Source organism: Aspergillus piperis, assembly GCF_003184755.1.
Source record: "Aspergillus piperis CBS 112811 unplaced genomic scaffold BO85scaffold_23, whole genome shotgun sequence".
Lineage (NCBI taxonomy): Eukaryota > Fungi > Ascomycota > Eurotiomycetes > Eurotiales > Aspergillaceae > Aspergillus > Aspergillus piperis.
Window position 1 is genome coordinate 278,170 of NW_020291613.1, and position 21,413 is coordinate 299,582.

Here is a 21,413-nt window from a genome sequence, read left to right on the forward strand (position 1 = left end):
AGTTTCCTTTTCCATCTACATATCTAGCATTTACGGCAGCTGGTAGGTTATTATATGTGTCAGACTGCGAATTAGAGAGTAGGTCTGCGGGCGCTTTCGAGACCGCATGTACTAGCGTGGTTTTGATTACTAGTCTCGCACTTACACTCACCATATGACAAGCTCTAACCGGTGGAATCATTAGATCTTCAATATACCACGATATGAACCCTTTTCGTGATATGGATGTAACTAACCAGTGCCTATCGGTGTAAGACGCAGGTAACAGAAGCGAAACTCAACCCTTTTCTAATCATAGCTGTAGCAAATGGCCTAATGAGTTATCGGCTTATCTTTGATATTTGACCTAACTTAGAGAGGAAACATGCCCGCAATTCCAAATAGCTGCCTTTGAACTGAATCGGTAAAGCCTTACCAGATCTTTATTCACTCATGATATCTCATCCATTGTTGGTTGACTCCTCCCAAGTTCTCTCTTGAAACGTGACAGACTGTCAAATCTAATTTGTTCGCTAGGAATAGATATCTTAAATAACTTCTCTGAATAAGTCAAAAAGAAAATAAAACAGTAAGTCATATCACTCAGGATTTTTTGCCATCATCTAGATCGCTGAGAATAGAGATTTCCGTGTAATTGACTAGTTAAGAGTAGTTCCGCCTTGAAACTCAGCCTTGCATGATCTACCCATTCACGTACATCCTATCTATAAGCTCTAATATGGGATATTCATGTGTTGTATTCTTGTGAAACCATGGAAATTGAATTTTTTAATAACAAAGCTACGCAAGGTTTGCTCTGCTTCACAGCGGGTGTCTTCATAGCGATCACACGAGGCTACCTCAAGACAGGACCTAACTGACGGATGCTAATATGGAAAGTGAAATGACAGGACTTCATAGCTTATATTTATACTCAGAATTTTGTTACAATGGACCGAGACGAGACAGACTACATAATCGCATGAATGTATAATACTATCGGCTCATTATTCGGTATTCAAAGAAGATGCGACCTAAAAGTACCAGAAATTATCAGAGACCTTAAGAGCATGATACTGCGAGATCTTCTGGTATTCGCAAAATACCTCCTCTCGTGGATGGACTTCAAGCCAAAGTGCGGGTCTATAATGCCTGGTGCTCCAGGACTGCCCTGTATCGGATACCACCCGCTCTCAATTTCTCAAATGCCTCTTCAAGGCCATCTTTGGTAAGAGGGAAATTCATGATAGTCGGTTTGATAATATGTCGCGCAGCAAACTCCAATAACTCTTGCAGATTGCGTCGCGAAGTGATGAAACATCCCTGAATTCGTATCCCCTTCTGACCGAAGGGAACTAGAGGGATAGGGGTAGGTTTCAGGGTCACAGAAATATGATAAATAGCCCCATTCGTATCAACCAAATCAAGAAGACTGCGATGAACATTAGTCAGATGATTTGGGAATATCTAGACAGTAAATGTCATGCTTACGAGGCATAGTCAACATCGCAGCTCCCACACAATAGAAGATGTTTGACGGGTTTTATGCGGATACGCCCCTGGGTACTGGGAAAGCGATAGAATTCTGATGCTCCAAATTCTAGCGCTTCTTCACGTTTCCTTTCTGAGCCTGAAAATGCCACCACATTGTATCCAAGTGCCGCAGCAAGCTTGATCGCGAGATGGCCAAGACTACCTATTCCCACGACACCGACACGATCGGACGGGCGGATTTCATTATTAGTCAAACAAGCCCAGACCGAAGCACCAGCACATAGAAGTGGTGCTGCATAAGCCGAATCGTATCCATCCGGAATGGGATAGACGGCATCGGCATTCCAGACAGTTCCGTGGCTGAATGATCCAACGTCGAAGTCATGTTGGCCATATGCTCGCTTTCCTCTGCAGTGATTGTCACAACCTTACGAGTCCCATATGCATTAGTTTCAAGTCTGCATTCACGAAAACGTGGAATAATCAACATACCACTAAGACAGTTGTCACATCTTCCACACACACGTCGGATAAAGCCGAATCCAACCCGGTCACCGACCTTTACACTTGTTACGCTGGAACCGATGTGCTTTACTACACCTACTCCCTCATGTCCAAGAGCTTGGTCGCGATGGAGGAAGTGTTCGTCTGTTCCGCATAGGCCGGAATGTGTGGTCTCGATAAAGACATCATTGTCGCCAAGTCGTCGAGTAGTCACCTTCTCCACAATAGTCCCTTCCGGTGATCCGCACAGGACTTCAATTTGAATTCCATTGCGGTCTAATATGCTTTGTTGCTTCGAGAGGGGACAATATGTCGTTCTTGGGTGTATAAGCTCCTCAAACCAAAGGTGACAGGAGAGCGGGGCTTGGAAGGGTTCCCGGAGCCAACAATCCATGCATTGGCTTAGCAATGGCAATCTAGCTCTGATTTGCTATATAGACCAAGGCGGTGTGGGTTACTTCCTTAAAGCCATGGGATTGTCGCAGTCCCTAATGGGCGTCTTCTGGCTTATTCTGGTCGACCGCATATGCAAGTATCCCTTTTTGTCTTTAGGTTCAAGAGAGCAGCGGGAGAGCAGCAAGGGTGCATTTAAATTTAGATTAGATACGAAAATTTGAGTTACAATACCTTCAGAGAGTATGAAAGCAGAATTTGTAGATGACTAGAGCCGGATGAGATCATGTAGAAGTATCTAAATTTACACCTTGTCGATCGTGTCCCGTAGTTGAGCTTCGATTTCTCTGGTACCCCTAGGTTGCGTACCTCAGTGATCTATGCTCATTTTGTTTGTGCTGCACCGTTACCATATCCTCAACCTCCTCATCTCACCAGCCTAGCGTATCCCCTTTTTCTTACAAATATCGAACGATCGTATTTTACAATGACTGACTCTCCAGGATAGGGGATTATTGCTTTTCTAAATCAAAGGGAGAAAAACACGTGTTCGAACGTAGTTGTCCTGTGACGTGGATATTGACGATTGAAATGAGTCAAGCAGTGAGGAGAGTGCTCTGTCTATTACGTCAGCGAGATATGCACAAGTAGAAGGAACTACGAACCAAGATCATGTAACAGGTAGATTCAATTATGTAAAGGGATGCAAGAGTTCCTGATGTGTTGTACCGCATATCTGCATGAACCGTGGCGGTGGAAGCAGAGTGAACTGCACCACGTCATAAGGCCTTATGCATGGCGTATAGACGAAAAGCCTTTAGATAAAAGAGACAGAAAAAAGAACGTAAAAAGATATTATCCCTACTCCTTAGTTCAGCCAACCTATTTGGCATTCTTGGTGTTACCAGCCATATATGATCTATAACATAAAATGAATTGTTTCAGTATGCGTTCTGTGTCACGAAAGTTTTTACTGCCACTATCCTTCGATGAATACCTGCTTCACGCTGCTTTTTTCACGAGTATTCAGGCTTTTAATATGGGAGGGTGGCCCTGTATGCTAAATCTCATACTAGCCACTCTCGCCTCCACTTTGGCAATAGCACCCATCGGTCTTCTGAGCTTTCTTCTCCTCGTCTCATTTACTTCGCGTCAAATTAGGTGTCTGTCAAAGCAAAACCAGACCGTCATAGGGAAGCCTCTCCTTTTTCCTGCCACGCTTGACCATACTCGCCTATCGCCAATCAAAAACAAATTCACCTTCAATGTCTTATTTGTCGGGATACCGATAGGACTCAGCTGCCGATTCGGGCGACTGCTTGCCATTGATGCAGAAGATGTGCATGAGAAAAATTGCAGTGAGGGATCCCTAGTTCTAGCTTGGTTGAGGTCCCTCTTTTCCAGCTGGTTTAGTTTTGACTCGGCAAGATACCTCCACCGCGGAGATGGCACACTCAGCTTACAGATCAAGTTACGTAAATTTTTGATGGAGCATGTATGCCGTCCGATGTTATGAGACTGAGAGCTAAGCTGACATATATTCAGAATGAAGACCCTGATCAATGGCCTTACGCGTATATGCTGAGCGTACCGCGGTTTTTGTGGTGGGAACGGAGCGTGGTGACATGGTGGTATCTTTATTCACCAAGCAAGGAATTAGATGCGGTGATTATGGAGATCAACAACTCATTTGATGAGAAAAGAAACGTCTTGTTCAGGGTACAGCGTACGAACACGAATGCTGGAAACACAGCAGGGAACCATCAACAACCCGTGAACCTTAAGGAGGAGTACTTAGAGAAGGGCGGAAGGGTATGTTCGCTGAACCCGCAACGTGACACTTACGCCTACAAAGCGACCTGGAAGAAAGAGATCTTCGCCAGTCCATTCGAAAAGGTCGGAGAAACCGTATCTAGCATGTTCATGGATCCTGTAGCGCCTGCATCATGGTTAGCAAATCGTTCTCTCTCAGACACGACCACTCTAGATCCCTCTGGAAGTCCTAGAATGATAGCCAGGGTTAGGTGCAAGATACCGCCCATTGACCCGAGCCACGCATCGTCTTTCCAGATCTTCCGCCTCCTCTTGGCATGGAGTGTAAATATCACCTTGACAACACCGAGGATCCTCTCTATAGCTATTCGGCTTCACATCATGAACCTTATGAGTATGATGGACCGACCGGATATACGGCCTGGGAGCGAGCCGAGACGGGCGACTAACGGGGAAAGGAAAGTTGCATCTCTGAGAATCCCACATGATGTTTTGGGCTAGACTCTAACCTATTCAATAGGGCGCTAGAAACCTTCTTCCGAAACTACCTCGAACACATCGTTGCCTCTTATCCAGGGAACTTGGAAGTCACATACATACCTTGCAAGTCAGTATCGAAAACCACAATCTGTCTGAGATCTATACAATACTCAAAAGGCAACGATCCCATGCAGCTGAAATTCGAGGTTATGGATCCAGCCTTCTATTCCCGAATCGTCAATTCTCCAAACGCATGCATTGCTATGGCGAAGGAAACGAAGCCTGGAAGGTCACCTGCTGATCCACTATCCTCCCCCGTCATTGCCTCCGATATACCTCTAATCATACAGCTATTGGATGTGGCCGTCAAAGAGATCAGGGCTTATGATAAAGCCAGCTCCGGACTGTCATCACTCATATTCTCTCTTCGCCGTTGGCTGACTCCCTCATTCATGGATTCCTTTGTTTGCAATGTCCTCCCGCCCCATATCCAAGAGCACTACATTTCATGTCTGATGCAAATATGGGTGGAGAAAGTGACGTGGGACCTTCTGAGTCCTCATCAGATATACAGCGTGATCAGGGCTGCGGTGCTGCAGTGGGCTATTTGCTGGATACTGTTTCGCATGGTATGACAGTTCGGGTGCCTAGTGGTGAAGATGTCACCAGAAGCAAGCTGAGGACACCGGGGCTTCTGGTAAGGCAAGGCCTGTCGCATAAATTCGAGACGACTGTCACGCGTGAGCTCATGCAATGTCGTAATGTCAGAGAACACTGCCCAGGCAGTCATCCAATTTCGCGCACAAAATAAGAGTCGTAGGAGAAGCACTGTAATTCAGAGTATGCCTTTCAGTAAGTGTGTAAGCTCCGAGCCGTAGTCGCTGGTCAAAGCGGCGAGTAGGCATGCGGGCACTATGAAGACGGGAAATCCGGCTGCAGCGCTGGAGAGTTGGAGGTCCGGGGTGGCTGGGTTAAGATTGGGAATCAGGCCGATTCGACTCGTAATTGCAGCTGAGTAAGAGACCTACAATGTCTCCAATATCATGGCTAATACACTCGCTACTTAAGACTTGTTCAAGTAAGTCAAACAATGAGTGTGAACTCTCTCTGCATCACACCATGTTGCTGTCGGGGAAATTTCCTTGACATTGCCAGGCTGGTCAAGAGGAAATTCGCTACAAAGCCTCCGCAGCTATTGACAAGATATTGCCATTTCTTGCATGTAAGGCTAGCCTCGAGCCGCGAGTAGTACTTTGAGAGGCAGTGTTAGCATGGAAAATGTAGTGAATCGAGACGAATTATATTAAGTCGCGAACTAGGGAAGAGGAGCTTACGGACTGAAGCCAGTGTGGTATATGACGTCTATATACAGCGTCTTTCGTCATTGGAATGTGCACAACCTATGCAGAATAGTTGCTTGGTGCCTAGCACGGCGTAGATGATATGATGAATTATTGCCCATGAACAGCTCTTGTTACAGTACAATTACAGCTCAAATCAGATGGATGGTCCCCTTGCCGAAGCTGCATCCTTGCTTCCTCGGCAGATATTTTGTATCGTCCGATGGAACACTCAGCGTATCCATACTTCTGACATAATCCCACTCCCCTTCAGATACTCTCCCCCAGATAGGCTCCTATTAGAATTTTCTCTGCACACACAGTGCCCCAGCCGATAGGATTTCGACAAAGAATCATATGATCTCCATATATATCACATCGATACCCTTTTCAAACGATATATTATGGCAGCGTGGGCATGCATTCTTCAGAAAACGGGAAGGAGGAAACTTCTGTACCCAAGCTAACCTGGCAATCCTTACAAATCCTGTCATACTCTCTTCCTGATTGCATTTCGCATGGTATGACCAATGGCACTAGACATATCGAGTGCAGAATCTCTCTTCTGCACATTTCCTCTCTACTCCATCTTAGTCTTGGAAGCTTTTGCTATCATATGATTTTTGTTCATTTGTCTTTCACCACAGATTAGTGTGAATGGAGAAGATTGACAATGAATACTTTTATATATGCCTCTGCATTTGGGCTTTTAGCTCTCTATATAGTCAGACTTAGCCACCTCCCAAAGCGAGGTGCACTTCCACTGCCCCCAGGGCCGAAGGGTCTGCCCCTGGTTGGTAATATACTCGATCTCCCGCCGCATGGGAGTAGAGAATGGGAGCACTGGTTAAAGCATAAAGATATCTACGGTAAGTCAATCTCGTACGAGTTTTGGATCCGTCTATTGAAGCTGAATTACCAGGCCCTATCAGCTCTGTGTGGACGCCGGGAACCACTCTAATCATCATCAATGATGCTAAGGTTGCGATTGATCTTCTGGAAAAACGATCGTCGCAGTACTCATCCCGGCCTCGCATGATCTTTGGCTGTGAATTGTGAGTTCTGAACCGTGATCATTCTACAACTTAGTCCATTGCGCTAAGAATGTTCAATGTTGGGGATAGGGCGGGATGGGAGCGCATGGTCACAATGAAGCGCAACCCTATCCATGTTCGGGGACAGCGAAGACGGATCCACCAATACCTGGGTTCAGCTAATGCCCTCTCATCGTTCTACACTCAGCAGGATATTGAAGCTCGGCGATTTCTTCTTCGGGCTCTCCAATCCCCTGAAAGACTCGTGGATCATATGAGAAGGTATATATGATGCCCGTATAATCCAGCACCACGTAGCTCACAGATTGAAACAACCAAACAGGAGCTACCATCTTGAAAATCGTCTACGGGTATACCACGCAGCCTCACGGCCGTGATCCTCTTGTTGACCTTGCGGATACATCGACCGAGCAATTCGGAAAAGCACATACGCCAGGAACATGGCTTGTGGATAGTTTCCCTCTATGTATGTATGGACTCTCCGCACCAACAGAACCTAACAATTGTTGTCATAGTGAAATATCTTCCACCCTGGGTGCCCGGAGCTGGCTTTCAAACTACAGCCCGCGAATGGAGATCCACATTGGATAAACTGACTGGGAAACCGTACGCGTTCGTCCAACAACAAATAAAGAACCGGACGTTCCAGCCATCCTACGTTTCCAAGCAACTCACTCAGGCGGAACCCGACCTCAGTCCAGAGGAGGAAACGGAAATCAAATGGTCGGCAGCGACACTCTACGGAGCTGGTGCAGATACGGTCAGTATACCGTCATTAAGCATTAGGAAGAAATAGTTTACATTTAGGGTCGGACTGACAAACGTAGACGGTATCCGCTTTATCATCCTTTTTCCTAGCCATGGCCCTCTTCCCTGCCGTGCAGACCAAAGCGCAAGAAGAACTCGACCGCGCTGTAGGGACCAGTCTCCCCACAACAGAAGATCGCGCAAACCTGCCATATACCAACGCAGTCATCAAAGAAGTCCTCCGGTGGAATCCTGTTACTCCTCTTGGCGTTGCACATGCTTGTACGAAGGAAGATGTATATGAAGGATATCGGATATCAAGGGATGCAACCATCATCCCAAATATATGGTGAGTTAACTAGTATCTACTATTTTTCTTGCCATCCTCATCTGGGGCTCCAGGGCTTTTCTACATGACCCAAAAGTCTACTCAGATCCGATGACATTCAACCCCGAGAGATTTCTGGACACGGAGACCCATCACGCAGAGAATGATCCCCATAACCTTGCCTTTGGATTTGGTCGTAGAATATGTCCCGGTCGTGGGTTTGCTGACTCCACCATATTCCTTACTGTCGTGCGGTCGTTGCAGGCTTTCCGGATTGGTAAGCTTGTCAAGGATGGAAGGGAGATCGAACCCGCTGTGGATTATCTGCCTGGAGTAATCAGCCACCCTAAGGCTTATGAAATCTCCATGACACCAAGGAGTAAAGAGCATGAATTGTTTATTCGTTCCATTGAGATAGAGCACCCGTGGGAGAAGGGGGATATCGTCATTGTTTGAGATATTTGGTCTTGAATACATATCTTTGGGCTCTTTACTAGTCTATCACCATTATATGCCTCGTACAAAAGCTTAGGAGCTTTATTATAATCGTTAATAAACTGATGCAAGAAAGCTTGAAACTTTTACCATTTACAGTTCATTCTCAGACTGCTGCTTTTTCACAACTGCAGGCTTTCCATTCGAGTGCCATTTATTTAAACATATCAATACCACATTCGTCACGTTATAGCGCACCCTGCAAGTAAGCGAAATAGGAAGTTGCGCATTATCCTAGAAAAGGAAGTGGGACTTGCCGCTTTATCATCCTGGATGTATTGTTACCTTTGCAGTAGTTTATGTAGATTTGAATACTTTCCCCTGCAGGTAAAGCCCCCCAGCTACGATACTTCGGGAATGCGAGGGGTTAAAAGTAGCGAGAAACGCAAGGTAGGACGATGACGACATTTTACATGAGAAAAGGCAAACTGTACGAGCTGTGTACCTAGGCTCTGGAGGTCTGAATGGCATTTGTACGTAGGGATCTTCGTGGGCATTAGTGTACCAATAAAGATTAAGCAAAGCCAGTGTCTCACAAGATATCCCCAATAGCCCCGTTGAGCCTTTGCTCTGAGTTTCTGTCCTATCCAATAGTATCTGAAACAGACTGCCATGGCTCATCTTCTACGCGGAACAGCCTTCATCACTGGAGCAGGCTCTGGTAGGACGAGAGTACCACGTGTATCTACCAGCGAAGCTGAATTAATAACAGGTATCGGAGCCGGCGTGGCTCATAAATTCATTCAAAACGGAATATCGAAGCTAGCGTTAGTCGACATCAATTCTTCCAATCTTCAAAAAGTCTCCGAGTCGCTGAAACAAACATCTCCTTATGTGGAGCTGCTAACCGCATCTCTTAACGTGACGAACGAAGCACAAGTCAACAATGCGGTCCAGAAGGTCGCCACCAATTTCGGTCGCGTGGATATTGGAGTTAACTGCGCTGGAGTTGGTGATTCAGGAAAGCCCACACATCAATCATCCCTAACGGACTGGCAGCGGGCAGTTGATATTAACCAGACGGGTGTGTGGCTGTCGCAGAGGGCACTTCTTCAGCAGATGCTTACTCAGACGTATGAAACGATCATAGCTTTATGGGTATAGATGCACATTCTGATAATTTACAGATCGTGTGGTACTCGACGTGGTCGTGGGGTTATTGTTAACGTTTGCTCCTCTCTAGGCATTTCTGCCTCGGCTACGGGTATGCCTTTTCCCGCATATGTATCCTCGAAACACGGCAAGCTTTCCTAAGTTCATGGTATACTTTGTTTATGGCTTATACAAATCTATAGGCGTTATGGGACTTACGAAAATGGTTGTAATATCCATTGAATTCCAATATCATTCACCTCAGCTGATCATTACCGTAGGATGCTAAGTACTACGCTTCGAGTGGAATCCGCATAAATGCCGTTTGTCCAGGGTATATCAAGTTTCCTTGCTACTTCCATTGCAGTTTCCTGAAGAGTATACAGATTTGTGTATACGCCAATGATATCGGATGCAGTAGACTCGGGGGTCTTTAAGGAAGAAGTCGAGAGTTCACCAATAGGGAGAGTAGCCGATATGGAGGAGATCACAGACTCGATTTTATTCTTGGCATCACCTATGAGCAGCTACGTCTATGGAGCAGGTTTAGTTGTTGACGGGGGATATGGACTTTAGTTAGAGGTACCTTGAGACCGAGATGACATTTTTTGGCACATTCGCTTTACATTACGTCTAGAATTATGTTTCTGCGCCTCGTAATCTTGTTGCACATTTCTTCAACATCAATTGTAAGATATTGACATATTGATGGCTCAATGCTATGCTCGTTAACATCTGAATGTTCTCTTGCCAAACATTATGGATCACAGTCCCGCTAGTCTGAATCTTATTACCGGCTAAATATATCTAATAATACCAGACCTTAGGGCTTCTATCCTGCAATCCTGCCTTGAAACACCATATAGCCCAGAACGGCCCAAATCACACACCCACCAATAATAAACCCCGATTACAATTCTTCAACAGCCAGTCCTTGTCCCTCAACGGCCGTGCGTCAAGTGACAGACGCCCCGTCAGTGCACTAATGCAGCTGAGCGGGTCGTCAGACGGCACAACTGTGTCGATGGAGGGGGTGGCCATGCATGGACGTTTTAGTGACACCAAAATGTAGCCATCCAACAGCTAGCGTGACGATATTGCTCCTACCACTGTCCATATTAGACTTCCCCACTACCATAATAGGCCTTCCTCAGCCCGCCCGAAGCACAATCTAATGCAAGGCTGTCATTGCAACGTAACCGAGACTCTCGCAACCCCCTCATGAGTCGAGCGGTAGTGTTGAGAAATATCCTTGCTCGTTGTGATCAGAGAGGGGAAGAGTCTACTTAACACTAGTATATAAGAATAGTACCACCTTATAAGCACATCTCCTCCCCCAACTAAAGCCCAACTCTAATTCCCCAACCTATACATCCATCCACACCACCACAATGCCCACCATCCTCCTCACCCTCCTCGCCCTCTTCACCCTCCACCTCCTCTACGAATACAAACGCGACCGCAACCTTCCCCCAGGCCCACGTCGCCTCCCCCTAATCGGCAACCTGCACCAAGCCCCTCAAACCCTGCCGTGGCGAGTGTTCGACCAATGGAGCAAAACCTACGGGCCTATAATGTCCGCCCAATTTGGGCGCCAAACCCTCATCCTAATCACCTCACCCATCATCGCACGTGATCTTCTCGACAAACGCGGCAGCATCTACGCCGATCGCCCAGACCTCGTCATGGCGAACAACATCACCAAGGGCTTGCACATGCTCATCCGGCAATACGATGACTGGTTACGACTTCACCAGCGACTGGATGCTCCGTTGCTTAGTCCCCGCGCGTCGAATACCTACCACCCCATACAGGACCTGGAGAGTAAGCAGCTCATGTTTGATTTGTTGCGGTCGAATGACTTCGATGCGCATTTCGAGAGATATAGTGGGAGTTTGATGTTCGCGTTGGCGTACGGATTCCGACTTCACTCGCCAAAGGGGCAGGAGTTGCGCGATATGCGGACCATTCAGGGGAATTTTACCTACGCAGCGAGAGTGGGCACGTGGATTGTGGATGCGATTCCGGTGTTGAATTACTTGCCGGCGGCGGTGGCGCCGTGGAAGAGGCTGGCGGAGAAGTTGTTTCGGCTCGAGGCGAGTGTGCATACAAGACATCTGGAGAAGGGGTTGAGTAGTGAGGCGTGGAATTGGTCGAAGGAGTTCTCGGCGTCGAAGCATGCGGAGGGGATGCCGCGGATGGATTTGGCGTATAATTTGGGAATTTTGGTGGATGCGGGGTTTGAGACGACGTGGGCGGTGATGAAGATCTTCGTGTTGGCGATTCGGACGGATCCGCGGTTTGTAGCGGTCGCAAGGAAGGAGTTGGATGAGGTGGTGGGTGAGGATAGGATGCCGACGTTTGAGGATCAGGAGAAGTTGGTGTATGTGCAGGCAGTTGTGGATGAGACGTTGCGGTGGAGGTCGATGGCGCCGGGTGGGATACCGCATGCTGCGAGGAAGGAGGATACTTATATGGGGTATCGGATTCCGAAGGGGGCGACGGTGATTCCGTTGTTCTGGTCGATGTGTCTGACTGATGATCCGTGGGATGATCCGCTGGAATTTCGGCCGGAGAGATGGTTCGAGGCGACTGGGAAGGAGGATGGCCGGTTTCGCAATTTCTTTGGATATGGGCGGCGGATATGCACGGGTCGGCACATTGCGAGGAACTCGTTGTTTCTACTAATGGCTAGGATTCTTTGGGCGTTTGATATTCAGGCGCCGCTGGGAGATGATGGGAAACCGGTACCGGTGGATGATATGGCGTTTGATTCAGCTTTTGTGTCGACACCGGAACCATTTGAGGCGCTGTTTGTGCCGCGCAGTGAGAAGGCCAAGGCGATCGTAGAGCAAGAGTGGAATGAGACGGAGAAGGACATGGCGGTGTTGATGGATAAGGTGCGGGAAAGCCAGCGGGCGCTTGGGCTGGATATTAGGGCGTGAATAAGGGGATTCGGCCAAGGAAATAGTATAGCATTAGGTATATGGTATTAAATATGTACGATGAAAATGTAGCCTCTATGCAACATAGTATGTATGTGTAGCAGTTATCGATCCAGCAGTCCGATCCGTTTGGCCACCCAGGCGAATATTACAGTCAGTCCGAGGATGAAACCTAGAATGCTGAACCACCAGGTGAGTGAGTTGTCCCCATCATGCGTCTTCCCTGGCACTCTGACATTCATTCCGAATAAACCCGTGATGAACTGCATCGGCACGAGAATAGATGCAAGAACCGTTAGCTTGCTGAGTGCCGATGCAATACCGTTGCGCATGCGTCCGGAATCGAAGTGAACCTGGGTGAGGTACTTGGACTGCAACCGCGAGAGCATCTGCTCGGCCTGCTCAAGGTTGGCAATCATGGTAACGACGTGATCGCAGATGTCGCTAAGGTACAGGGCAACCTGCGATGACGAGGTGTCGGAGATATCGCAGTGCCGCGCAAAGGACCGGATGACGTCGATCTTGTCGTGCAGCGGCTGACGAATGTTCATGACCTCCTTGCGCAGTTTGAAGATACGCTGCAAGGCTAGTCCCATGTCGTCCGGTCGAGTGATGGAGACGGAGTCTTCCACTGTCACAACACCAGTTTCGACACGACTGATGAACGGGGCAAAGCCGTCAACAATGTCATCACTGTCAAGCGTCAATACATCGCCGTAACAGAGCTACAGTAGTAGTGGGGCTTACATCAGGGCATAGCAAATCCAATCGCTGGTCAACAGCAGATGACTGCTGTGCTCCTTGATACGCTGTCGCACATGGCTAGTGTGCAGACTGGGGTCGAAACTGAAGCTGAGAACGCCGCCCCGGAACACCACGGCGTAGAGGTTGTGCGAGACAATGCGTACCCCAGTGTCCGTCTCGAGTCGGCGCGGCGGTCGCAAAGAGAGAAAGTAGTAGTGACCGAAAAGTTCGATCTTTTCTCTGGTTTCACGGGTTTTGATATCCTCCGTAGTCAGAGGGTGGAGGTTGAAGAATCGCGCTAAAGCTTCAATGTCTTCTTCCGCTGGAGCCGTGATATCAAGCCACCATAGGCCACTGTGGGCCCCTGTCTCCAGAAGGAGGTCAAAGGGCTTATACACAGAGCACAAGTCCTCGATACTGGAGGCCTCAATCGAGGTATTTAGCTGGGAGGTGAAGAAGTTGATGCGACTGATCGCTGCCGGCCGGGGCTTCTCCAGCCGGGGGTCGGGGGTCGAATCAGATGACATGATTGCAGCCAGCGGGGCGGGCTCCATCCCTGGGCGGGGGAGGCCGGATTGAAGATTATGGGCACAGCTGGAATGAAGAAGACATCAACGGGGATCCCAAGGGGGAAGCGCAGCGCATCCTGACGATTTGGGTGTGCGATGGATGAAGCCCGATGATGCGATGAAAGACAGGGAGAGAAGAAAAGTCGAGCCGGAGCCGTGGCGGTGCACCTGCCATCCCGCCTGTGGGCCAATCAGAACGGGATCAGGCCATCCACGTGTTACCGCCCGGTCAGTCTTTCTAGAAAGTTGATCAACGCCCTTGACACTTCACAGTCCATCTCTTTGATCTATCAACTGTGCAAGTATCATCTAAAAACAACCGAGGCTTTAGAGGTCCTCCCTCGCCCTCTCGGAAGCTGACCAATCAGAGAGGCGGTTCGCCATCTCCTCCGCATTGCCGCATTCGGCACAAACAGCACGTGACAACCAGCTGGACAGAAATCAATAGGACGAACTGGTGATGTCAAGTGAGTCTACTATACTATAGCCTATCTCTAGTAGAGGTGCTCTCTGTGCATGTACTCTTGAAATTTCGATTTCCCGAGCATGATGAATGCAAACTATTTTCCCATTATACCTCACTCGTAGATGTCGACGTCATTGCCAGAACGACGCTCGTTATCAGTCAGCTAATCCATATTATCGTGATCAATGCCCATGTTCCATCCCATTTCATATACAACGCCAAACCTGAACGCCAGAATCAAATATACCGACTTAGGATTTCATCGTGGTCTGGCCGCATGCCCCACCCAGCCAATAACGCGTCAGCAGCTGCACAGCATCTGTGTTCTTCCGCGTGAAATCATACAACCTCGAAGCACGGATGTTAAGCATCGCTCCATCAAAATCGGCCTCTAGAACACGGGCATGACGGGGGCCCATGAGGGAAAGAACCAGCATCTATAAGACTAGGGTTAGTAGAAGCCTTTGATTGAATCTGTCAGAGAGAGACTGTACCGGAGCAACAATATGCAGTCGTAGTGTGTTGCTTCTTAGACGGGCCCTCATGATGTCTGTAATTGTCATAATTTCTCCACGGAGTAGTCTACCATCACCAATAGCATCATTTTCCACTATTGCCTTGATGTGGGGCAAGTTCTCGTCTGGGTAATCAGTCACCGAAACAGCATACCAGTTAAACTTCCCACACTCCAGTAATTGGCCAAACTTGAAATCTCCAATTCTAGGATGATATAGTCAGAGAGCCAGCTAACATACCGGAAGAGTGGGGAAAGAAGTCACATACTCTCGGTACACACCATACGGAGGGTTTTGGGGATACTCGCGCTTGGCAGACCCTCTGCAGTCATGGAAGTGGTCAAAGAGGAAGAGCTCCAACGCACGAGTGTCCCACATGATATTATCCGGGGTCAGCTCAATCTGAAGAAATTCGTCTTCCTCAACTGGAAGAGGCAGCTCCTCTTCGTACGGTCTGAAGAAAGACGGCCGGTCCTTGGCACCCTCGAGGGACAAAGGAAAATGGCGGATACCAGCCGCCTTCAGGTCGCTTGGTTCGACTTGCATATTAGTGGTTTGCTTGATGTGTTCCTCAATCTTGGCCAAGGCATGTCGACGAGCTTGTCGTTCAAGAAGAAGCTGCTGATCAGACATGATGACTGAATACTAAGAGGTGATGGTGAGCTGGGAAGGAAGGGAGAGATCGAATCTTGGCGCCGGTTATTGCGGCCTCAGGCAAACATATTCTGGCCAAACCCTCTATAGAATACAGAATTCAATACCTAGCTCTAAACCTCTCAGTGGCAGTACCTATATGATAGGGAAAGGAACCTGGTCTACTTCGAAAACAAGAACAAGTGCATCTAGTTACTGACTATGCCGCTCTGTGCCAACCACTGCTCCTGCATGGCGGCAATTGATCCTGCCTTCTCATTCACCTTCCGTCCTTGACCCATGGCACCGTTAATGCGCCGACTAGGATATCCGCATAATAAATAAGACCCGCTTCTTCACAAGACGGACATGTATGAACACATGTTCGTTGCTTTGAACACACTTGATGAATTCCCTGTAACACAATCCCTGTGGATGTAGTGACTGACATAGTGGACTACGGATTATGCCTGTTCAGAGTAAAGTCACCCAAGGGCCTAAGTGTATATAAAGAGGCTTCCTCTCCTGTCATACAAGTTGCAGCTGACATAAATCTTTATCATTTCCATTGTATATACCACTGTTTTCCAAAGCTACATTTTATAAGTCGATACCGAATATTGTCTTCAGAAGCAAATTGCTTGCAAAGTACAGGAGCGATTGCTTCATGCAAGCGGCCAGAAACTTAAGTCTTCCTCTTCAGGGATTTCTCCAATATATCAACTCCTACAGCAAGCCCTCGGGCCTGTCCGCAACGTCACCCTGACCACAATTGATAAACGCCTGGATAGACAGCTAAAGAGTTATGGGCCAATGCAGACTGGCAGCTCGCCTGAAGCTGGCCGCACAATTCGGCCACTATGCCACGTGTCCGGGGGATTTCGGTGTTGAGTCGCCCATCTGAGGAGGGGGCACTTTCGACTCCAATGCCCACTTCAGTTGCTACTATCACTGTTTGGACAAAAGAGAGTAAACCAATGAGAAGGCTGCAGTAGGGGATAAAGAGAAGGATGTGAAGGTGTCGACTATGGAGAATAATTACATGGACTGATGGCTCCCTCGAAGGCGGATTATCCGAGCACTGGTTGAAGTTAACTAGTTTTGAGGAAGAGAATGCGGACACCTACATGAATGCAGGAGGCTGCACAAATGGTAGCTTGGTCTGGAATCGATCTCACGGGACAAATACCCTGGCAAAATGGGGTGACAAGCCATTAGGTCAAGCAATTCCCCCAATTGCTCCGGATTATCCTGCAATATTGTTCTAATACCCCTCAGGCCTTATGTACAGTTCTATTCGGACAGAATATACAAACACACGGCGACACCGCCGATCAAAGGCAATACCCCTTCAGCCACGACCGCTTCATCGTCAAGATTGCTAGAAATTCTTTAGCCAATATCTTTGGCCTAGGTATGCCGAAGCACAAGATTTGCAGCTATATTGATGCATTGCTCTCAAGTCGTTCACGATAGTAACCGATTATACATGGCCTTCACACCTCACCATCCACACCAGCAATGATCATATTAGCACCTGTCATGAGAAACTCATATGCAGAATATAATGATGGCTATAATTACGATCTTCACCATGCGGTGCCCCCATGACCGCTTTCAAATTTCAAAATGCATCAATATGGACCATGGAGCACACTCGGCTGGGGGAAATTGAAACTATTAATGATAATTTCCTACAAGGGCCTTACTTGCCATGCATATGCCATCCGAGCTAGTGAAAAGCAGAGGATAGAAGACCAACATTGGATTCACAATAGCAGTTGCGTGGTGTGTTGTTGAAATCATCAAGCAATAATGTCTTGTTCACGCAAGTTATACAGATCCTGAATGGTTACCAAGATGAAGACTATGAGAATCACCGGAATTCCAAATCAATGCACTAGAGCCGCTTGATAAGGATAACATTTACCGTCACCGTCAACTAGAGGTTTTCTCTATGAGAATATCCTGTGCAGTATTTCAGTATCCTCAGTCTTACTCTCACCTGCACATTTTCTCCCATGCGCGAAAGCATCACTCCTCGTCTTGACCATTATTACAATCTACACTACCCTGAGTAATTGGGGACAGCCAGTGCACCTCCTCATCCTCAGTCGTCATTTTCGATTTGGTTTGTAGTTTCATTATCAGAGAGAATTTGTGTTGTGTGTCCGGGACAGGAAATTGCCGCTTCCAATCTCTAACATCCTCTCTTCCACCTTGATAAACAATTAAAGACTCATACACTTCTACCGCATTACCGGGACAATATATCTCCCAGTTCAATGTAGACCAGCGGGGTAAACCCCACCAAACACACTAATCGTAGTGCAGACCCTCGTGCTCTAGCAGTCTACGGGATAGATTCCGAGCGGCGGAGATACCGCCGGAACAGATTCCATGTCCATCAATGCCCGCACCCCACCGGCAAAACACATTATGTAACTGGGTAAGCGCTTCTCCGGTCCTCCCACGCCACCCCAATTATCCAGCACAATGTCAGGCATAATTTCCACCACGATTGCCCCAAAGCCACAGCCGCATTACTATGCAGCGTCATATGCATCCAGATCCACTCCCCGGTCAGGGACTGCATTTACCCCAGACCAGACCTGAGCAGACCCACCACAGAATCCCAATTTGACTCACCGATATAAAAACACCCTTCTCACCAGCACCAAACCCATGACCCTTCACGCAATTGCACCCAGAAGCCTGTAAATACCATGATTAACATTATCATCGTCGGCGCCGGCCTCATCGGCCCCCGCCACGCCCAATCCGTCATCAACAACCCCTCCACCAATCTTCTTGCCTTGGTTGACCCCTCTCCAAGCGCTTCATCCGTGGCTAAAACCCTCAACACGCTCTACTTCCCCTCATTATCAGCCCTCCTCTCTTCTGTACCAAGCTTCCCGCACCCAGACGCCGCCATCATCTGCACCCCCAACCACACGCACGTCCCCGTGGCTCTCGAACTCATCAGCCACAACATCCACATCCTACTCGAGAAGCCCATCAGCGATACCATCACCACCGCGCTTCCCTTACTCCAAGCACACCAGAAGCACCCAGACGTGAAAATCCTGATCGGCCACCACCGGAGATTCAACCCCTACATCACCAAAACGAAGGAGATTCTCGAGTCGGGATCCCTGGGCTCCATCCTCGCTCTATCAGGTTTATGGACTCTCTACAAGCCAGCATCCTACTTCACCGGCGCTACCTCATGGAGAAGCGACAAGACCAAAGGCGGTGTATTAAGCATCAATCTCATCCACGACGTGGATCTTCTGCACTACCTCTTCGGCCCCATCACGCGCGTCTACGCAGAGAAAACCCTGCCCCAGCGCGGTGGCCCAGATGGTAATGCAGACCACACGGCGGAAGAAGGCGCGGCGATCACATTCCGATTTGCCAGTGGGGTGGTGGGTACCTTCGTGGTGAGTGATTGTGCGCCGTCGCCGTGGAATTTCGAGGCCGGGACGGGTGAGAATCCCATTATTCCGAAGGTGGGTGGTGAGGGAGGAGGGTTTTATCGGGTTTTGGGAAGTCGGGGGTCGTTGAGTGTGCCGGATTTGAAGAGGTGGAGTTATGATGGGGTGGAAGGGGAGAAGGGATGGAGTGAGAAGTTGCGAGTGGAAGAGTTTGAGGTTGATAAGGGAGTGCCGTTTGATTTGCAATTGGAGCATTTTGTGCAAGTGTTGGAGGGGAGGGAGACGCCCAGGTGTGATGCTGTGGAGGGATTGAGGGCGTTGGTGGTGGTTGATGCGGTGAAGAGAGCGATGGAGAAGGAGGAGGTGGTTAAGGTGGAGAGTGTCGAAGAGATTTTGGCTAGGATTCAGTAGTTCATAGGAGGGAGTGAGGCGGAAAGTAGAAATGTGTTAGCCTCATTGATAGTGTGATATTAAATTAAACAGCATAAATCTACTTATTCGAAACAGACTGCTCAAAACTCGAATGCACCATGATCGACTGATCAGCCGTACTTCCCCCCTCCCTTTCTACCGACTCCATCGAGTGCGGCTTCCTTAGACTCGTACTCGTCGTAACATGATTCGTGAGTCCGATCTCTTCATCATCCTGCCCATCAAACGTATACTTGGTTGACAGGACACTATGCACACGTCGACCGGCTGAAGGCGTGCCACCCCCATTGGCGATGCCGCTCCGAGACCGCCACGGTGTACTCGGATGTGTTGGCTTGCTATCCTGGCTTGAGGAGAGCTTGATATGCGCTAACCGGACCAACGGGGCGAGATGAGGCAAGCAAGCACAGACGATGGAGAGCCCCGGTTCGATGGTTGACCAGATGAAGACGGGACCGAGGGTCCAGGTGACGTCGTTGCGTTTGGTGAATTCGTCGACGGAGTAGATGCGGACGATGCTGGCGACGCAGGCACTGCAAGCCAATATAAGTCCTAGTGCAACTAGGTTTGAAGGGTACAGAGGAGAGGAGACTTACAAACTTCCTACGGCCAGGATACCGCTTATAGCGACCTTCTTGCGGCGATTCATTTGCAATTTAGCGATCTGCGGGAAAGGAATCAACAAGACGACGATATCGTTGAGCATGTTAATTATCCCCAGCGCTAAGAAGAAGGTATCGGTGTCAATGCATGTGCCACTTGCACCGCCGAACTGGTCCCAGAAGTAAGAGGCGGGTTTACATGCCGTGGCCATTGTGACGCAGATGATGATCGGGTAGGATAGAGTGAGGAAGAAGCCGAGGTAAATGCCGATGCGCAGAGAAAGGTCTGCGTGGGAGGCCATGAAGACGCGGCGGTAGAAGAAGAGGATCGAGACTTTGGAAGCGGCGCATACAGCTGAGTATACCATGACGTAGATATAGAGGATCTGAAATGTCAGTGCACGAGCTACAGTGCTATGTGTGGTGCTGCTAACCCTGAATAGTGCCATCAGCTTGGTGACGCTGATAGCCCAGACATGTTTGCCGGCACCGAAGAAGCCTCCTGTTCTCGTCAGTTTCAATTGTTACAAAGCAAAAGCTTGCAATGGCTAAACAGGCCTTACCGGAGATACTCAAACCGGAAGTCGTGCATATAAACATCTATACACCGAGTACAATTAGCTAATACATTTCGAAATATATTTCTGGGAGAGATGTCACCGCACCAATGCAAGAATAATGACCCAATCATCCATCATAAGAGAATTGCGCAAAACCCGCCGAGCAACAAAGCGCAAGACAACCGAAATGACAGCCAAGCACAGAATAAAAATCACGACTGCATTATCCTGCTGAACCCTACTATCCGTCAAATCAATATTATCCGGAGGCTCGCCGAATATAGCGACAATGGCAGGATCCACGGCCATAATGGTCCGCCGACCGCAACAATACAACAACAGCAGCGACAAGAAAAACTCACAAGCAGGTTCATTAAACCAGAAAGCAGTGGTATAAAGGCGACCAGGAATGGCCCCTACGGACGGCTGAGCATCCTGGCAGCGGGAATGGCGCATCATAAGATCGGCCGACTAGCTTGGGGGCCAGACATGCAACCCAATCAACAAAGACACGGATATGACACCCGTTGCAAGCGGATATTAAGACAAGCCACCGTCTCTTTAGCTCAACGCTGACAGCAGCGACACGGACCGATAATTAGTCGCCGGCGTGGGGCCCCAGAGACACACGACCGGGGGCGGATTCCTTCGCTTGCCCTTAGCCTCAACCGATACTCCAAGCGAACAGGCGATGCAGTAGTATCGGGCCGGAGGACGGTTGTCAGTTACTGAAAAGGGATAATGTGCAATAATAGCATAAGAAGCTATAGTAGTCATGATCATGACAACCTGGAGGAAGTAGCAGTGAGCACAGCTAATTCTGTTCATCC

At 48.5% G+C, this 21,413-nt stretch overlaps 9 protein-coding genes across 9 annotated transcripts; 5 read left to right on the forward strand and 4 right to left on the reverse strand.

Annotated features, from left to right (window-relative positions):
* Positions 1-949: 949 nt before the first annotated feature.
* Positions 950-2,503, reverse strand: BO85DRAFT_471855 (NAD(P)-dependent alcohol dehydrogenase; the record flags this gene model as incomplete). Its single annotated transcript, XM_025662513.1, has 4 exons — positions 950-1,411; positions 1,471-1,900; positions 1,966-2,294; positions 2,436-2,503. 4 exons carry the CDS (start codon positions 2,501-2,503, stop codon positions 1,123-1,125), a joined length of 1,116 nt encoding a protein of 371 aa, XP_025511464.1. The 3' UTR covers positions 950-1,122.
* Positions 2,504-3,264: 761 nt separating this feature from the next.
* BO85DRAFT_471856 (uncharacterized protein) lies at positions 3,265-5,432 on the forward strand. The gene is made up of 3 exons (XM_025662514.1): positions 3,265-3,865; positions 3,916-4,601; positions 4,664-5,432. Exons 1-3 carry the CDS (start codon positions 3,302-3,304, stop codon positions 5,256-5,258), a joined length of 1,845 nt encoding a protein of 614 aa, XP_025511465.1. The 5' UTR covers positions 3,265-3,301; the 3' UTR covers positions 5,259-5,432.
* A 1,635-nt stretch (positions 5,433-7,067) lies between these two features.
* BO85DRAFT_462943 (cytochrome P450) lies at positions 7,068-8,549 on the forward strand (the record flags this gene model as incomplete). The annotated part of the gene is made up of 5 exons (XM_025661882.1): positions 7,068-7,262; positions 7,382-7,484; positions 7,534-7,778; positions 7,846-8,114; positions 8,168-8,549. 5 exons carry the CDS (start codon positions 7,068-7,070, stop codon positions 8,547-8,549), a joined length of 1,194 nt encoding a protein of 397 aa, XP_025511466.1.
* Positions 8,550-9,200: 651 nt separating this feature from the next.
* Positions 9,201-10,256, forward strand: BO85DRAFT_462944 (SDR family NAD(P)-dependent oxidoreductase; the record flags this gene model as incomplete). The annotated part of the gene is made up of 6 exons (XM_025661883.1): positions 9,201-9,249; positions 9,301-9,661; positions 9,716-9,828; positions 9,884-9,906; positions 9,962-10,014; positions 10,067-10,256. 6 exons carry the CDS (start codon positions 9,201-9,203, stop codon positions 10,254-10,256), a joined length of 789 nt encoding a protein of 262 aa, XP_025511467.1.
* Positions 10,257-11,071: 815 nt separating this feature from the next.
* BO85DRAFT_429282 (cytochrome P450) lies at positions 11,072-12,625 on the forward strand (the record flags this gene model as incomplete). Its single annotated transcript, XM_025658246.1, has 1 exon — positions 11,072-12,625. The coding sequence occupies one exon, from the start codon at positions 11,072-11,074 to the stop codon at positions 12,623-12,625; it is 1,554 nt and encodes a 517-aa protein (XP_025511468.1).
* Positions 12,626-12,634: 9 nt separating this feature from the next.
* Positions 12,635-14,048, reverse strand: BO85DRAFT_453063 (magnesium transporter CorA family protein). Its single transcript, XM_025660978.1, has 2 exons — positions 13,373-14,048; positions 12,635-13,318 (listed from the first exon to the last, which is right to left on the reverse strand). Exons 1-2 carry the CDS (start codon positions 13,894-13,896, stop codon positions 12,730-12,732), a joined length of 1,113 nt encoding a protein of 370 aa, XP_025511469.1. The 5' UTR covers positions 13,897-14,048; the 3' UTR covers positions 12,635-12,729.
* Positions 14,049-14,385: 337 nt separating this feature from the next.
* Positions 14,386-15,552, reverse strand: BO85DRAFT_405670 (uncharacterized protein; the record flags this gene model as incomplete). The annotated part of the gene is made up of 3 exons (XM_025657305.1): positions 14,386-14,841; positions 14,899-15,124; positions 15,188-15,552. 3 exons carry the CDS (start codon positions 15,550-15,552, stop codon positions 14,656-14,658), a joined length of 777 nt encoding a protein of 258 aa, XP_025511470.1. The 3' UTR covers positions 14,386-14,655.
* Positions 15,553-18,200: 2,648 nt separating this feature from the next.
* BO85DRAFT_453065 (Gfo/Idh/MocA family protein) lies at positions 18,201-19,497 on the forward strand. The gene has a single exon (XM_025660979.1). The coding sequence runs from the start codon at positions 18,279-18,281 to the stop codon at positions 19,398-19,400; it is 1,122 nt and encodes a 373-aa protein (XP_025511471.1). The 5' UTR covers positions 18,201-18,278; the 3' UTR covers positions 19,401-19,497.
* Positions 19,480-20,892, reverse strand: BO85DRAFT_381526 (integral membrane protein Pth11-like protein; the record flags this gene model as incomplete). Its single annotated transcript, XM_025656426.1, has 4 exons — positions 19,480-19,954; positions 20,018-20,525; positions 20,587-20,623; positions 20,689-20,892. 4 exons carry the CDS (start codon positions 20,890-20,892, stop codon positions 19,480-19,482), a joined length of 1,224 nt encoding a protein of 407 aa, XP_025511472.1.
* Positions 20,893-21,413: the final 521 nt, after the last annotated feature.

What these genes read in the sequence shown, in the direction of transcription:
- BO85DRAFT_471856 (XM_025662514.1), top strand. Translation starts at nt 3,302, where the DNA reads ATGAATTGTTTCAGTATGCGTTCTGTGTCACGAAAGTTTTTACTGCCA. An exon ending in GTAAATTTTTGATGGAGCAT is followed by an intron (nt 3,866 to 3,915) that starts GTATGCCGTCCG and finishes ACATATATTCAG; the next exon opens with AATGAAGACCCTGATCAATG. An exon ending in CGGGCGACTAACGGGGAAAG is followed by an intron (nt 4,602 to 4,663) that starts GAAAGTTGCATC and finishes CCTATTCAATAG; the next exon opens with GGCGCTAGAAACCTTCTTCC.
- BO85DRAFT_453065 (XM_025660979.1), top strand. Translation starts at nt 18,279, where the DNA reads ATGATTAACATTATCATCGTCGGCGCCGGCCTCATCGGCCCCCGCCAC.
- BO85DRAFT_453063 (XM_025660978.1), bottom strand. Translation starts at nt 13,896, where the DNA reads ATGTCATCTGATTCGACCCCCGACCCCCGGCTGGAGAAGCCCCGGCCG. An exon ending in TGGATTTGCTATGCCCTGAT is followed by an intron (nt 13,319 to 13,372) that starts GTAAGCCCCACT and finishes GACGCTTGACAG; the next exon opens with TGATGACATTGTTGACGGCT.